Here is a 15877-nt window from a genome sequence, read left to right on the forward strand (position 1 = left end):
GAGGAGCCGTGAAGAGGGGGTGTCTGGGATTGGGGGGGCGGTTGGATCAGAGCGGCGCTCCGGACCCGCCGCCGCTTCCCCTTTAAGCGCCGCGGGTGCGGGCGGGGCGGGAGCGCGCATGCGCGCGGGCAGGGGAAGGCGTGGCCTCGATGGGGCAGGAGGCGCGGCCAGCGGCGATCCAGCGTTGCCATTGGCCGGCGGGCGGCGCGCATGCGCGTGGGCAGGGGGGGCGTGGCCAGCGGCGGTCCCCGCGCTCCTCATTGGCGGGAGGGCGGAGGAGGCCCCGGCGGAGGGGGAGGGGCGGAGGGCGGCGAGGCGGAAGATGGCGGCGCTGGCGCCGGAGCTGCTGGTGCTGAGCGATGCGGGGCGGTTCCGGGCAGACAATCTGCTGGGAGCCGAGGACTGGGGTACGGGGGGGGCGCGGGGGGGGGCGCCGAGGGGGAGGGGGGCGACGGGGGGCGTGGCTTGGCGCGGAGAGGGCGTGGCTTGGCGCGGGGGCGTGGTCTCTACACGGGGTCGATGTGGGGGCGTGGCTTGAGGGAGGGGCGTGGCTTTGCGAGGAGATGGACGCGGCTTTGGGGAAGTGGGCGTGGCTTACAAGGCACGCTTGGTTGGAGAGGGGGCGTGGCTTTGTGAAGGGGGCGTGGCCTATCCATGGGGCCTCTGGTGTGGGCAGGTGGTGGAGGGGGCGGGGCTTGGGAATGAGTCGCTTTGGGGCGTGGCTTGGGGATGGGGGCGTGCCTTGCAGATGGGGGCGTGGCTTGTGAATAAACAGGTGATAGGGAGGGAGTGTGGCTGGAGAGAAAAGTTTTGGTTACTGGGAGGGGGCGTGGTCACTGGAAGGGGCGTGGTTACTGGAAGGGGGCGTGTCTTCTGAATTGACAGGCCGTGAGGGAGGGGGCGTGGCTATAGAGAGGGAGCGTGGCTATAGAGAGGAGGCGTGGCTCTACCGAGTGGGCGTGGTCACTTCCTTGCATGGATGGGGCGTGAGGAGGGGGCGTGGCTTGAGTCGAGTGGGCGTGGTCGATAGAACGCTGTGTGTCGGTGAAGGGCGTGGCCTGACAGAGGGGGCGTGGCCTCACGTGCTCAAGACCCACGTGGACTATGCTGGGGGCGTGACTTGGTGAGGGGCGTGACTTGATGAGGGGGCGTGGCTTGATGGGGCGTGGCTTTTCACACCTTTCGCAGATGCCGGTCTCTACGGTTGCCTTGACGACCGCCTGGAACCCACCCACCTTTTCCCCTCCCTGGACCCCGACCCCATGGTAACCCCCCCCCCCCCCCCTTAGGGGTCCCCAAGGCCCCTCCCCCCCAAGCCCCGCCCCCTCATGCCCCCCCACCCCCCATTGGGGTCCCCTTTGCTCATTTATGTCTCTGCCCCCCCAGTTCGACTGTGCCTTCGAGGGTGGGGGCACCGCCAGCCCCCCTGACCCCCCCTGGGGCCTGGAGCCCCCCCCCAGCCTCTTCCCAGGTGAGGGGGGGGGAAATGGGGGGCTGGGGGGGAGATGGGGGGCTTTGGGGGGGAATTGGGGGGCTGTGGGAGGAGATGGGGGGCTTTGGGGGGGAAATTGGGGGGCTGTGGGGGGAGATGGGGGGCTTGGGAGGGGAAATTGGGGGGCTGTGGGAGGAGATGGGGGGCTTTGGGGGGGAATTGGGGGGGCTGAGGGGGAGATGGGGGGCTTTGGGGGGGAATTGGGGGGGCTGAGGGGGAGATGGGGGGCTTTGGGGGGGAATTGGTGGGGCTGGGGGGGGAGATGGGGGGCTTTGGGGGGGAATTGGGGGGCTGTGGGAGGAGATGAGGGGCTTTGGGGGGGAATTGGGGGGCTGGGGGGGGAGATGGGGGGCTTGGGAGGGGAAATTGGGGGGCTGGGGGGGAGATGGGGGCTTTGGGGGGGAATTGGGGGGGCTGGGGGGGAGATGGGGGGCCTTGGGGGGGAATTGGGGGGGCTGGGGGGGAGATGGGGGGCCTTGGGGGGGAATTGGGGGGCTGGGGGGGAGATGGGGGACTTTGGGGGGGAATTGGGGGGCTGTGGGGGGAGATGTGGGGCTTGGGAGGGGAATTGGGGGGCTTGGGGGGGAGATGGGGTCTTTGGGGGGGAATTGGGGGACTGTGGGGGGAGATGAGGGGCTTTGGGGGGAAATGGGGGGCTGTGGGGGGACATGGGGGGCTTGGGAGGGGAATTGGGGGGCTGTGGTGGGGAGATTTGGGGCTTTGGGGGGGAATTGGGGGGCCTGGGGGGGAGATGGGGGCTTTGGGGGGGAATTGGGGGGCTGTGGGGGGAGATGGGGGGGAAATGGGGGGCTGGGGGGGAGATGGGGGGCCTTGGGGGGGAATTGGGGGGCTGGGGGTGGAGATTTGGGGCTTTGGGGGGAAAATTGGGGGGCCTGGGGGGGAGATGGGGGGCTTTGGGGGGAAATTGGGGGGCTGGGGGGGGAGATGGGGGGCTTTGGGGGGAAATGGGGGGCTGTGGGGGGAGATGGAGGGCTTGGGAGGGGAAATTGGGGGGCTGTGGGGGGAGATGGGGGGCTTTGGGGGGGAATTGGGGGGCTGGGGGGGAGATGGGGGGCTTTGGGGGGGAATTGGGGGGCTGGGGGGGAGATTTGGGGTTTGGGGGGCAAATGGGGCTCTGGGGGGGCAGTTTGCGGGTTCTGGGGGAGGCCTGGGGGGGAGGTGGGGCTGTTGGGGCGCTCTGGGGTTGTACTGGGGGGTCGGGGGGGGCAGTTTGGGGGCGCAGCTCGACTGCCCCCCCCTTTCTATCCCCCTTCCCCCCCAAAAAGAGCTGCAGGTGAAGTCGGAGCCGGGGTCCCCCCCCCCCTCATCCCGCTGCTCCGACGCCTCCGAGACCCCCCCGGGGGTACGTGGGGACCCCCCAAACCCTTCCAGCACCCCAAAATCCTTCCCCATTACCCCCCAAAGCCCAACCAACCCCCACCCGGGGATTCAGCCCCCCCCAAAACCCCCCAGTCCTACAACCCCCCAAAATCCCCCCTGACCCCCCAAATCCCCCTCCCTATGGCCCCAACCCCCCCCAAACCCCTCCAAATTCCCCTCCCTATGGCTGCAGCCCCCCCAAAACCCCCCCAAATCCCCTCCCTATTGCCCCAAACCCCCCCAAACCCCCCCAAATTCCCCTCCCTATGGCCCCAACCCCCCCCAAACCCCTCCAAATTCCCCTCCCTATGGCTGCAGCCCCCCCAAAACCCCCCCAAATCCCCTCCCTATTGCCCCAAACCCCCCCAAACCCCCCCAAATCCCCCTCCCTATGGCCCCAACCCCCCCCAAACCCCTCCAAATTCCCCTCCCTATGGCCCCAACCCCCCCCAAACCCCCCCAAATCCCCCTCCCTTTAGCCCCAAACCCCCCCAAACCCCCCCAAATCCCCTCCCTATTGCCCCAAACCCCCCCAAACCCCCCCAAATCCCCCTCCCTATTGCCCCAAACCCCCCCAAACCCCCCCAAATTCCCCTCCCTATGGCTGCAGCCCCCCCAAAACCCCCCCAAATCCCCTCCCTATTGCCCAACCCCCCCCAAATCCCCCTCCCTTTTGCCCCAAACCCCCCCAAACCCCCCCAAATCCCCCTCCCTATTGCCCCAAACCCCCCAAAATCCCCTCCCTATTGCTCCAGGCCCCCCCCAGCCCCCCCAAATCCCCCTCCCTCTTGCCCCAGCCCCCCCCATTGTCTCTCGTTGCAGCCCCCCAGCCCCCCCGAACTGGGGGTGAAGACGGAGCCGCCCCCCCCCCTGCCCTGCGCCCCCCCAGATCCCAGTAAGACCGGAAAAGGATAGGGGGGGTTGGATTTTGGGGGGCTGTGGGGTGGGGGGTGTTCCTACTGCCTTCCTGACCCCCCCCCCCCCCCCCCGTTTTCACAGCAGCGCCGGCGGTGAAGGCTGAGGGCCCCCCCCAAAGTCGCCGGACCCCCCTGATCCAACCCAAACCTTCTGGGGGGGCCCCTGGGGCTGTGCCCCCCCCCAGTCCCCCCCAAACCATCCTCCTGCAGCCGGTGTCGGGGGCTGCCCCCCCCCCTGCCCGCCGCCATCGCTGGTACGGATTGGGGGGGGCCTTGGGGGAGGGTTTGGGGGGGCTGGGTCCATGGGGAGGGGGTTTGGGGGGGGATTTGGGGGGGCTGAGTCCATGGGGAGGGGGTTTGGGGGGGGATTTGGGGGGGCTGAGTCCATGGGGAGGGGGTTTGGGGGGGGTTTTGGGGGGCTGAGTCCATGGGGAGGGGGTTTGGGGGGGGATTTGGGGGGGCTGAGTCTATGGGGAGGGCGTTTGGGGGGTTTGGGGGGGTCCTGGGGTGAAGAGGGGTTTCCTGGGGGGGTCCCTGGGGGGGGTTGGGGTGACTGGAGGGTCCCTGGAGGGATTTTGGGGGTCTCTGGGGTGGTTTTGGTGTCCTTGGGGGGGTTTTGGGGTTCTGGGGGAGGGGGTTTGGTGTTCTTGGGGGGGCGTTGGGGTCCGTGGGATTGGTTTGGGGGTCCTCGGGAGGGGTTTGGGGGTCCCTGGGGAGGGCTTTGGGGTTCTTGGGGTGTTTTGGTGTCCTCGGGGGTGTTTTGGGGTCCCCAGGGGAGGTTTGGGGGTTCCTGGGTGGGTTTTGGGGGTCCCTGGGGAGAGCTTTGGTGTCCTCGGGGGGGGTTTGGGGTGTCTGGGAGGGATTTGGGGGTCCCTGGGGGTGTTTTGGTGTCCCTGGAGGGGTTTTGGGGTTCTCTGGGAGGGATTTGGGGGGTTTTGGGGTCCCCTCTGAGGGGGTCCCCCCAGTTTCTGCCCCCGCGGTGCTGCTGTCGGGGTCGGAGCTGCTGCTGCCGCGGGTGCTGTGCCTCCCCCCGCCCGGACCCCCCCGCGCCCCCCCCGGAACCCCAAAACCCGAGACCAAGAGCATCGTCCCCGCCCCCCCCGGACCCCCCGCACCCCCCGAGCTCGATGTGAGTAACGACACCCCCAAATCCACCCCCAGGGACCCCCAAATCCCCTCTCTGGGGACCCCCAAATCCACCCCCAGACACCCCCAAATCACCCCAGAGACCCTCAAATTCCCCCATGGGACCCCCAAATCCCCCCCGGGACCCCCATATGCCCCAGAGACTCCCAAATACCCCCCTGGGGACCCCCAATTTACCCCCCGGGACCCCCACATGCCCCCGGGACCCCCAAATCCCCCCCCCAGGGACCCCTAAATTCACCCATGGGACCCCCAATTTACCCCCCGGGACCCCCACATGCCCCAGGGACCCCCAAATCCCCCCCTGGGGACCCCTCCCACCCCCCATATCTGCCCCATTTACCCCTCTCACCCCTATCTCTGCCCCCCTTTTTCCCCATATCTCCCCCATTTACCCCCATTTACCCCCATATCCCCCCCATTTACCCCATTTACCCCCATATCTCCCCCATTTACCCCATTTACCCCCATATCCCCCCATTTACCCCCATATCCCCCCCATTTACCCCCATCTCTGCCCCATTTACCCCCATATCTGCCCCCATTTACCCCCCATATCCCCCCATTTACCCCCATTTACCCCCATATCCCCCCATTTACCCCATATCTCCCCCATTTACCCCCCATATCCCCCCATTTACCCCCCTATCTCCCCCATTTACCCCCATATCTCCCCCATTTACCCCCCATATCCCCCCCATTTACCCTCATTTACCCCCATATCCCCCCATTTACCCCCATATCTCCCCATTTACCCCCCATATCCCCCCCATTTACCCCCATATCTCCCCCATTTACCCCCCCTATCCCCCCCATTTACCCCCATCTGCCCCCCTTCCGCCCCCCCCCGCAGGCGAAGGTGCTGAAGCGGCAGCAGCGGATGATTAAGAACCGCGAGTCCGCGTGTCAGTCGCGGCGGCGCCGGAAGGAGTACGTTCAGGGCCTGGAGGAGCGCCTGCGCGCCGCCCTGGCCGACAACGAGCGGCTGCGGCGCGACAACGCCGTGCTGCGGCGACGCCTCGACGCCCTCCTGGGGCAGGTACGGCTCTACAGCCCATAATAGTCCACCCCACGCCCCCCTTCTCGGTCCGTAATGGGGTGATCGGAGCCGTTTCGGGGTCAGAGTGGTAGGGTTGACCCCCTCCATCCCATAATAAGGGGGGTGAGAGTACTCCGAGTCCCATAATGAGGCGGTTTAGACCCTTTCCCATCCCATAATAGGACAGTTTGGGCTTCGACGGTGCCGTAATGGGATGATATAGGCTCTTTCTATCCCATAATAGGGGGCTTTAGGCCGTCCCATCCCATAATAATACACCTTAGGTCCCCCCCCATCCCATAATAATACACCTTAGGCCACCTCCATCCCATAATAATGCACCTTAGGCCACCCCCATCCCGTAATAATACACCTTAGGTCCCCCCCATCCCATAATAAGAGACTTTACCCCTTTCCATCCCATAATAAGACGCTTTAGACCTGTTTCCATCCCATAATAGGACAGTTTGGACCCCACCATCCCATAATAAGGCGGTTTACAGTCCGCCATCCCATAATAAGTCACCATAGACGCACAATGGAACAGTTTATACCTTTTCCATCTCATAATAAGGCGGTTTAGGTCCTCTCCATCCCATAATACGACATCTATCCCATAATAGGACAGCTTAGACCCCCTTCTCAATCCCACAATGGTACAGTCCACTTCGTCCATCCCATAATACCCCCCTTTTGCCCCATAGTGGCCCAGTTTGTGCCCTCCCCCCTCCCAAACCCACAATGGTACGGTCCACCTCCTCCATCCCATAATACCCCCCTTTTGCCCCATAGTGGCCCAGTTTGTGCCCTCCCCCCCCCCCCAACCCCACAATGGTACGATCCGACCCCCTCTCCCCATCCAATAGTAGAGCCCGCGCCCGCCATCCCATAATGAGGGGGGCTCGTTGCCGTGACAACGGGCGGTACCACTGCAGGGCTTTGGGGGGGGGAGGTACCATTGTGAGGGGTAGAATAGACCATTGTAGGGGGTTGGGGGGGGGGATGAGGGGTTGGAATGTGCCATTATGGGGGTTTGGGGGGGGATGAGGGGTTGGAATGTGCCATTATGGGGGTTTGGGGGGGGATGAGGGGTTGGAATGTGCCATTATGGGGGTTTGGGGGGCGGATGAGGGGTTGGAATGTGCCATTATGGGGGTTTGGGAGGGGGATGAGGGGTTGGAATGTGCCATTATGGGGGTTTGGGAGGGGGATGAGGGGTTGGAATGTGCCATTATGGGGGTTTGGGGGGGAATGAGGGGTTGGAATATACCACTGTGGGGGTCTGAGAGGGGAATGAGGAGTTGGAATATACCATTGTGGGGGTTTCCGTGGGGGGGGGGGTGTGTGAGCGGATAGAATGTACCATTATGGGGGTTCCGGGGGGAGGATGAGAGCTCAGAATGCCCCGTTTTGGGGGGGTTCCCATCTCTTTTTTGGGGGGGGGGGGTTACGGGGCAGTAACACCCCCTCTTTCCCCCCATCCCCCCCAGGGCTCGGAGCTGCGCCCCCCGCCCGGGCCCCGCACCCTCGCCTGCCTCGCAGCCCTCCTCCTCCTCGCCTGCGGTCTCGGGCCCCTCAGGTGGGGGCGCTTTGGGGGGGGGCACTTTGGGGGGCACTCTTGGGGGGGGCACTTTATGGTGGGGGGCACTTTGGGGGGGACATTTGCAGGTGACATTTTGGGGGGGGGCACTTTGTGGGGGGCCACTTTGGGTGGGGCACTTTGGGGGGGGAAACTTTTTGGGGTGACTCTTGGGGGGCACTTTGGGGGGCGACACTTTGAGGGGAGCACTTTTGGGGGGGCACTTTGGGGGGAGGACTTTAGGGGGAGCACTTTAGGGGGACACTGTTGGGGGGCACTTTGGAGAGGGGAAACTTTGTGGGGGGACTCTTGGGGGGCACTTTGGGGGGGACACTTTGAGGGGAGCACTTTTGGGGGGGAGCACTTTGGGGGGGAGCACTTGGAGAGGGGGCACTTTGTTGAGGGGACACTTTGTGGGGGGGTACTTTGGGGGGAGCACTCTTGGGGGGAGCACTTTGGGGGGGACACTGTTGGGGGGGTACCTTGGAGAGGGGGCACTTTGTTGAGGGGAAACTTTGTGGGTGGACTCTTGGGGGACACTTTGGGGGGAGCACTTTGGGGGTCACTTTTGGGGTGACACCGCCCCCCCCCCCCTTTTCCAGCCTCTCGCAGCCCCCCCCCCTGCCGAGCCCCCCCCCCCCCCCGCGGCCGCCGACACCTTTTGGGGGTCCCCGAGGGGGGGCGCCCCCCCCCCCGCCCTGCCCCGAGCTTGGGGACCCCCCCCGGAGCCCCCCGGGGCCCCCCCCGACACCTCCCCCTTCAGGTGGGTGCAAACAGCCCCCCAAAAAAACCACCCGGATAACAGGGACCCCCCCAGGCACCCCCAAAACCCGATAGGACCCCTATGGCCCCCCCAGACACCCCCAAACCCAATAGGACCCCCATAGCCCCCCCAAAACCCGATGGGACCCCTATGGCACCCCCCCCAGACACCCCCAAACCCAATAGGACCCCCATAGCCCCCCCAAAACCCGATGGGACCCCCATGGCTCCCCCCGACCCCCCCAAAACCCAATGGGACCCCCATAGCCCCCCCCCAAAACCCGATGGGACCCCCATGGCTCCCCCCGACCCCCCCAAACCCAATAGAACCCCCATAGCCCCCCCCAAAATACAATGGGACCCCCATGACCCCCCCCAGACCCCCCAAAACCTAATAGGACCCCCATAGCCCCCCAAAAAATACAATGGGGCCCCTATAGCCCCCCCAGACACCCCCAGACCCAACGGGACCCCCATGGCCCCCCCCCAGCCCCCCCGTTAACCCCTCGTTGCCCCCCACTGCCCCCCAGGAATTCATCTCTGGCTCTGGGGGGGCTCCCGGGGGCCCCCGACTGCCCCCGATTCAACCGCACCGAATCCCTGCGGTGAGCGGGAAATGGGGGGAAACGGGGGGGAAACGGGGGGAAATGAGGGGGAAATGGGGGGAAATGGGGGGAAATGGGGGGAAAGGGGGGGGAAATGGGGGGAAACGGGGGGGAAATGGGGGGAAACAGGGGGGAAGTGGGGGAGAAATGGGGGGAAACGGGGGAAAATAGGGGGAAATGGAGAAATGGGGGGAAATGGGGGGGAAATGGGGGGAAATGGGGGGAAATGAGGGGGGAAATGGGGGAAAATGGGGGAAATGGGGGAAATGGGGGGAAATGGGGGGAAATAGGGGGGAATGGGGGGAAATGGGGGGGAATGGGGGGGAAATGGGGGAAATGGGGGGAAATGGGGGCGAAATGGGGGAAATGGGGGAAATGGGGGGGAACGGGGGGAAATGGGGGGAAATGGGGGGGAAATAGGGGGAATGGGGGGGAATGGGGGGAATGGGGGCGAAATGGGGGAAATGGGGGGAAATGGGGGGGAACGGGGGGAAATGGGGGGGAATGGGGGGGAATGGGGGCGAAATGGGGGGGAATGGGGAAATGGGGGAAATGGGGGGGAAATGGGGGAATGGGGGGAAATGGGGGGGAATGGGGGAAATGGGGGGAATGGGGGGGAAATGGGGGAAATGGGGGGAAATGGGGGGAATGGGGGAAATGGGGGGAAGTGGGGGGGAATGGGGGGAAATAGGGGGGAATGGGGGGAAATGGGGGGAAATGGGGGGAAATGGGGGGAATGGGGGGGAAATGGGGGAAATGGGGGGAAATGGGGGGGAATGGGGGGGAAATGGGGGAAATGGGGGGAAATGGGGGGAATGGGGGAAATGGGGGGAAGTGGGGGGAATGGGGGGAAATAGGGGGGAATGGGGGGAAATGGGGGGAAATGGGGGGAAATGGGGGGGAATGGGGGGAAATGGGGGGGAATGGGGGGGAAATGGGGGAAATGGGGGGAATGGGGGAAATGGGGGGGAATGGGGGGGAAATGGGGGAAATGGGGGGAAATGGGGGGAATGGGGGAAATGGGGGGAAATGGGGGGAAATGGGGGGAAATGGGGGGAATGGGGGGGAAATGGGGGAAATGGGGGGGAATGGGGGAAATGGGGGGAAATGGGGGGAAATAGGGGGGAATGGGGGGGAATGGGGGGGAATGGGGGGGAAATGGGGGAAATGGGGGAAATGGGGGGAAATGGGGGGAATGGGGGAAATGGGGGGAAGTGGGGGGGAATGGGGGGAAATAGGGGGAAATGGGGGGAAATGGGGGGAAATGGGGGGGAATGGGGGGAAAGGGGGAAATGGGGGGAAATGGGGGGGAATGGGGGAAATGGGGGGGAATGGGGGGGAAATGGGGGAAATGGGGGGAAATGGGGGGAATGGGGGAAATGGGGGAAGTGGGGGGGAATGGGGGGAAATAGGGGGGAATGGGGGGAAATGGGGGGAAATGGGGGGAAATGGGGGGGAATGGGGGGAAATGGGGGGGAATGGGGGGGAAATGGGGGAAATGGGGGGAATGGGGGAAATGGGGGGGAATGGGGGGGAAATGGGGGAAATGGGGGGAAATGGGGGGAATGGGGGAAATGGGGGGAAATGGGGGGAAATGGGGGAAATGGGGGGGAATGGGGGGGAAATGGGGGAAATGGGGGGGAATGGGGGGAAATGGGGGGAAATGGGGGGAAATAGGGGGGAATGGGGGGGAATGGGGGGGAATGGGGGGGAAATGGGGGAAATGGGGGGGAATGGGGGGGAAATGGGGGAAATGGGGGGAAATGGGGGGGAAATGGGGGAAATGGGGGAAATGGGGGGAAATGGGGGGAATGGGGGGAAATGGGGGAAATAGGGGGAAATGGGGGGGAAATGGGGGAAATGGGGGGGAAATGGGGGAATGGGGGGAAATGGGGGAAATGGGGGGAAATGGGGGGAAATGGGGGGAAATGGGGAAATGGGGGAAATGGGGGGAAATGGGGGGGAACGGGGGGAAATGGGGGGAAATGGGGGGGAAATAGGGGGAAATGGGGGAAATGGGGGGGAAAGGAGGGGGAATGGGGGGAAATGGGGGGGAAATGGGGGGAATGGGGGGAAATGGAGGGGAAATGGGGGGGAAATGAGGGGAAATGGGGGGGAATAGAGGGATTGGGGGGGCACTGCCCCCCATTTTTATCTTCTCCCCATTTATTGCTCCATTATTTATATCCCCTTTTTTCTCCCTTCCCCCCCCTTTTTGCCCCCCCTTTACTGTCCCCCCTTTGTGCCCCCCCTTTACTGTCCCCCCCTTGTGCCCCCCCTTTGTGCCCCCCCCTTGTGCCCCCCCAGTCTGGCGGATGAGCTCAGTGGGTGGGTTCGGCGCCACCAGAGCGACCGGAGGAAACCGGGGACCCCCCCACGGCCCCCCCGACAAAAAGTGGGTGCTGGGGGGAAATTTGGGGTCCAGGGGGGGGTCTGGGGGGGCTCTTTGGGGTTCTGGAGGGGATTTTGGGGTCCTGGAGGGGAATTTGGGGTCCTGGAGGGGAATTTGGGGTGCTGGGGGGGGTCTGGGGGGGCTCTTTGGGGTTCTGGAGGGGATTTTGGGGTCCTGGAGGGGAATTTGGGGTGCTGGGGGGGGTCTGGGGGGGCTCTTTGGGGTCCTGGGGGAGAATTTGGGGTACTGGGGGGGGTCTTTGGGTGCTGGTGGAGGAATTTGGGGTGCTGGGGGGGTCTTGGGGTGCTGGGGGTGTCCCCAAAGGTGTATTTGAGGGTGTGGGTGGGTTTGGGGGTTCAGGGAGGGTTATTTTGGGGGGTCCCTGACTCCCCCCCCCCAGTTTCAGGCTTCCCCCCCCTGGAAGGTTCCGGTCTCCTCTCGCCTCATCGCAGCCCCCCCCCCGCACCCCCAAAGGTGAGAGACCCCCAAAATGGGGACACCCCCCCCCCAAACCTCCTGAGCCCCCCCCGCACCCCCAAAGCTCCCCTGAACCCCCAAACCCCCTCTGACCCCCCCAAACTCCCCTCTGACACCCCCCAAACCCCCTCTGTCCCCCCCAAAACCCCCTCTGTCCCCCACAAATCCCCTCTGACCCCCCCCAAAACCCCCTCTGAACCCCCCAAACCCCCTCTGACCCCTCAAACCTCCTCTGTCCCCCCCAAAACCCTCTCTGTCCCCCACAAAACCTCCTCTGACCCCCCAAAACCCTCTCTGTCCCCCCCAAACCTCCTCTGTCCCCCCCAAAACCCTCTCTGTCCCCCCCAAACCCTCTCTGTCCCCCCCAAAACCCCCTCTGACTCCCCCAAAACTCCCTCTGTCCCCCCCAAACCCCTTCTGACCCCCCCAAAACCTCCTCTGTTCCCCCCAAAACCCCTCTGAACCCCCCAAAACCTCCTCTGACCCCCCCAAACCCCCTTTTTACCCCCTTTTACCCCTTTTTACCCCCCATTTCCCCCCCTTCTGCCCCCCCATTTCCCCCCTTCTGCCCTCTTTTTTCCCCCCTCACCCCCTTTTCCCCCCAGGCCCCCCCCGGGGCAGCTGCAGCTCTACCGCCCGGATCCCCCCGAACCCCCTTTTTTTGCCGCCATCGACCGCCGCGAAGACACTTTCTACGTCGTTTCCTTCCGACGGGTAACGGGGGGGGGGGTGTTTTGGGGTACAGGGGGGGTTTTGGGGTGCAGAGGGTGCGTTTTGGGGTGTGGGGGGTGTGTTTTGGGGTGCAGAGGGGGGTGTGGGGGGGTTTTGGGGTGCAGGGGGTGTGTTTTGGGGTGCATGGGGGCTGTGTGTGGGTGTTTTGGGGTACAGAGGGTGTGTTTTGGGGTGCAGGGGGGGTGCAGGGGTTGTGTGTGGGGGTGTTTTGGGGTGCAGGGATTGTGTTTTGGGGAACAGAGGGAGTGGGGGGGTGTTTTGGGGTGCAGAGGGGGTGTTTTGGGGTACAGAGGATCTATTTTGGGGTGCAGAGGGGGTGTTTTGGGGGGCAGAGGAGGTGTGTTTTGGGGTGCGGGGGGGTGTGAGTATGTTTTGGGGTGCAGAGGGGGCTGTGTGAGGGTGTTTTGGGGTGCAGAGGGGGTGTTTTGGGGTGCATAGAGGGTGTGTTTTGGGGTGCATAGAGGGTGTGGGTATGTTTTGGGGTGCAGAGAGCGTGTGTTTCGGGGTACACGGGGTCGTGGGGGTGTTTAGGGGTGCAAAGGGGGCTGTGTGGGGGTGTTTTGGGGTACAGAGGTTGTGTTTTGGGGTGCAGGGGGAGTGTTTTGGGGTGCAGGGGGAGTGTTTTGGGGTGCAGGGGTCCCCACCGTCCGTGTCCCCCCAGGACCATCTCTTGCTCCCGGCCATCAGCCACAATAAGACTTCGCGCCCCAAAATGTCTCTGGTGATGCCGGCGGCCGCCATCAACGGTGAGGGGGGGCCCCCCATGTCTTTTGGGGGTCCCCCTGTCCCTCGGGGGGGGGTCCGTGGGGGTCTCTTTCTGGTTTTTGGGGGGGGTCCCCGTGTCCCTGGGGGGGTCCATAGGGGCTTCTGTCCATCCTGGGGGGGTCCCCATGTTTTTTTGGGGGGAGTCCATTATCTATAGGGGGCTCAGAGTGATATGGGGGGGTCCCCATCACTTTAGGGGGGTCCCCATCACTTTTGGGGGGGTCCTCATTATCCTGGGGGGGTCCCCATCACCGTGAGGGGGTCCCTATCACTTTAGGGGGTCCCCATCACCTTAGGAGGGGGTCCCCATCACCCTGGGGGGGGTCCCTATCACTTTGGGGGTTCCCTATCACCTTAGGGGGGGGTCCCCATCACCTGAGGAGGGGTCCCCATCACCCTGGGGGGGTCCCCATCGTTTTGTGGGGGTTCTTATCACCCTGGGGGGTTCCTTATCACCCTGGGGAGTGTCCTTATCACCTTAGGGGGGGGTCCCCCTGTCCCTGGGGGGGTTTCCCATGATCTCGGGGGGGTGTCTGACACGGGGGACCCCCCCTTTTCCCCCCCCCCCCCCCCAGAGAGCCTGTCGGGGCGCGGGGGGGGCCTGGAGGCCATGATGCAGGTGGACTGTGAGGTGATGGACACGCGCGTCATCCACGTCCGGCGCCGTCCGGCGCCCCCCGGAAACCGCAGCCGCGCCCCCAGCGCCCCCCCGCCATACCTGGGCGGGGCCTAAAGGGGAGGGGCGGCCGAGGACACGCCCACACCTCAGGCAAGCCACGCCCCCCTCCCGCCATCCCTGTGGGGGGGGAAGAGTGGACCAGGGTGTGAGGCCACGCCCCTCCACCTGGAAAACCACGCCCCCAGTGATGTGAAGCCACGCCCCCAAGGGAGCAAAGCCACACCCACACAAAGAGGAGACCACGCCCACAAGGGAGTGAGGCCACGCCCCATATGGGTGAGGCCACGCCCCCAAAGGAGTGAAGCTACGCCCCCATGGAGTGAAGCCACGCCCCCATGAGGATGAGTCTCCAGTTGCTGGAGGCCACGCCCCCATAGAGGGGAAGCCACGCCCCTATGGGAGTGACCACCCTCACTGGATAAAGGCGCTGTCCCGGGCTCAAGCCCCACCCCCTCCGTGAGGCCCCGCCCCCGCCAGCACTTACGGGAGTCGCTGTTCCCTCAAGGGGGCGGAGCTTCGTCTCTGGCCCCGCCCACAGGGGCTTTTTTACTACCGAGATCAATAAAATAATGGGGAAAAACCTGAATTGGAGCCTTTTAGACCTCCCGGAGCCCCTCGAGACCCCCCCGAGACCCCCAGTGCCCCATAGCCTCCCATAGCTCACCCTATGGCCCCCAGAGCCCCCCCCATAGCTCCCCTATAGCCCCCCAATAGCTCACCTTGTGGCCCCCAGAGCCCCTCCTTCTCCCTATAGCCCCCCTATAGCCCCCCATAACTCACCCTGTGGCCCCCAGAGCCCCCCCTTCTCCCCATAGCCCCCCTATAGCCCCCCCATAGCTCACCCTGTGGCTCCCAGAGCCCCTCCTTCTCCCTATAGCCCCCCTATAGCCCCCCATAACTCACCCTGTGGCCCCCAGAGCCCCCCCTTCTCCCCATAGCTCCCCTATAGCCCCCCCATAGCTCACCTTGTGGCCCCCAGAGCCCCTCCTTCTCCCTATAGCCCCCCTATAGGCCCCCATAACTCACCCTGTGGCCCCCAGAGCCCCCCCTTCTCCCCATAGCCCCCCTATAGCCCCCCATAGCTCACCCTATGGCCCCCAGAGCCCCCCAGAGCCCCCCCCATAGCCCCCCTATAGCCCCCCATAACTCACCCTGTGGCCCCCAAAGCCCCCCCTTCTCCCCATAGCCCCCCTATAGCCCCCCCATAGCTCACCCTGTGGCCCCCAGAGCCCCTCCTTTTCCCTATACCCCCCCCATAACTCACCCTATGGCCCCCAGAGCCCCTCCTTCTCCCTGTAGCCCCCCTATAGCCCCCCCATAACTCACCCTATGGCCCCCAGAGCCCCCCCTTCTCCCTATAGCCCCCTATAGCCCCCTATAGCCCCCCCATAACTCACCCTATGGCCCCCAGAGCCCCCCCTTCTCCCCAGAGTCCCCCCCTTAGCTCACCCTATGGCCCCCAGAGCCCCCCCTTCTCCCTATAGCCCCCCCATAACTCACCCTATGGCCCCCAGAGCCCCCCCTTCTCCCCAGAGCCCCCCCATAACTCACCTTATGGCTTCCAGAGCTCCCTCTTCTCCCTATAGGTCCCAAGCCACTCCCCTAGGTGGGTCCTGGGGTCCCTAGAGGGGTCTTGGGGGGTCCTTAGAGGGGTCCAGGGGGGCTCTGGAGGGAGCCTGGGTCCCTAAATGGGTCCTGGGGGGTCCCTCGAGGGGTCCTGGGGGTCCCTATTGGCCTTCATAACTGTGCCTCAAATCCTGGCCCCGCCCCCTCCCGCCCTTCCCTTCTCCCATTGGCCCTTCGTGCCTGTCAATCAAACGCTCAGGCCACGCCCCTTCCCTTCTCCCATTGGCCCTTCGTGCCTGTCAATTAAACCATATGGCCACGCCTCCTCCCACCCTTCCCCTTCTCC

At 64.8% G+C, this 15877-nt stretch overlaps 1 protein-coding gene across 1 annotated transcript; it reads left to right on the forward strand.

Annotated features, from left to right (window-relative positions):
* Positions 1-280: 280 nt before the first annotated feature.
* Positions 281-14540, forward strand: ATF6B (activating transcription factor 6 beta). The gene is made up of 15 exons (XM_054051953.1): positions 281-407; positions 1189-1265; positions 1387-1471; positions 2779-2855; positions 3695-3767; positions 4755-4918; positions 5789-5974; positions 7465-7553; positions 8156-8220; positions 8806-8920; positions 11228-11315; positions 11713-11786; positions 12395-12503; positions 13183-13267; positions 13862-14540. Exons 1-15 carry the CDS (start codon positions 323-325, stop codon positions 14017-14019), a joined length of 1530 nt encoding a protein of 509 aa, XP_053907928.1. The 5' UTR covers positions 281-322; the 3' UTR covers positions 14020-14540.
* The last annotated feature ends 1337 nt before the right edge of the window (positions 14541-15877 follow it).

The sequence above is a fragment of the Cuculus canorus genome, chromosome 31 (assembly GCF_017976375.1).
Source record: "Cuculus canorus isolate bCucCan1 chromosome 31, bCucCan1.pri, whole genome shotgun sequence".
Taxonomy (NCBI): Eukaryota; Metazoa; Chordata; class Aves; order Cuculiformes; family Cuculidae; genus Cuculus; species Cuculus canorus.

What these genes read in the sequence shown, in the direction of transcription:
- ATF6B (XM_054051953.1), top strand. Translation starts at nt 323, where the DNA reads ATGGCGGCGCTGGCGCCGGAGCTGCTGGTGCTGAGCGATGCGGGGCGG. An exon ending in CCGCACCCCCCGAGCTCGAT is followed by an intron (nt 4,919 to 5,788) that starts GTGAGTAACGAC and finishes CCCCCCCCGCAG; the next exon opens with GCGAAGGTGCTGAAGCGGCA. An exon ending in ACGTCGTTTCCTTCCGACGG is followed by an intron (nt 12,504 to 13,182) that starts GTAACGGGGGGG and finishes GTGTCCCCCCAG; the next exon opens with GACCATCTCTTGCTCCCGGC.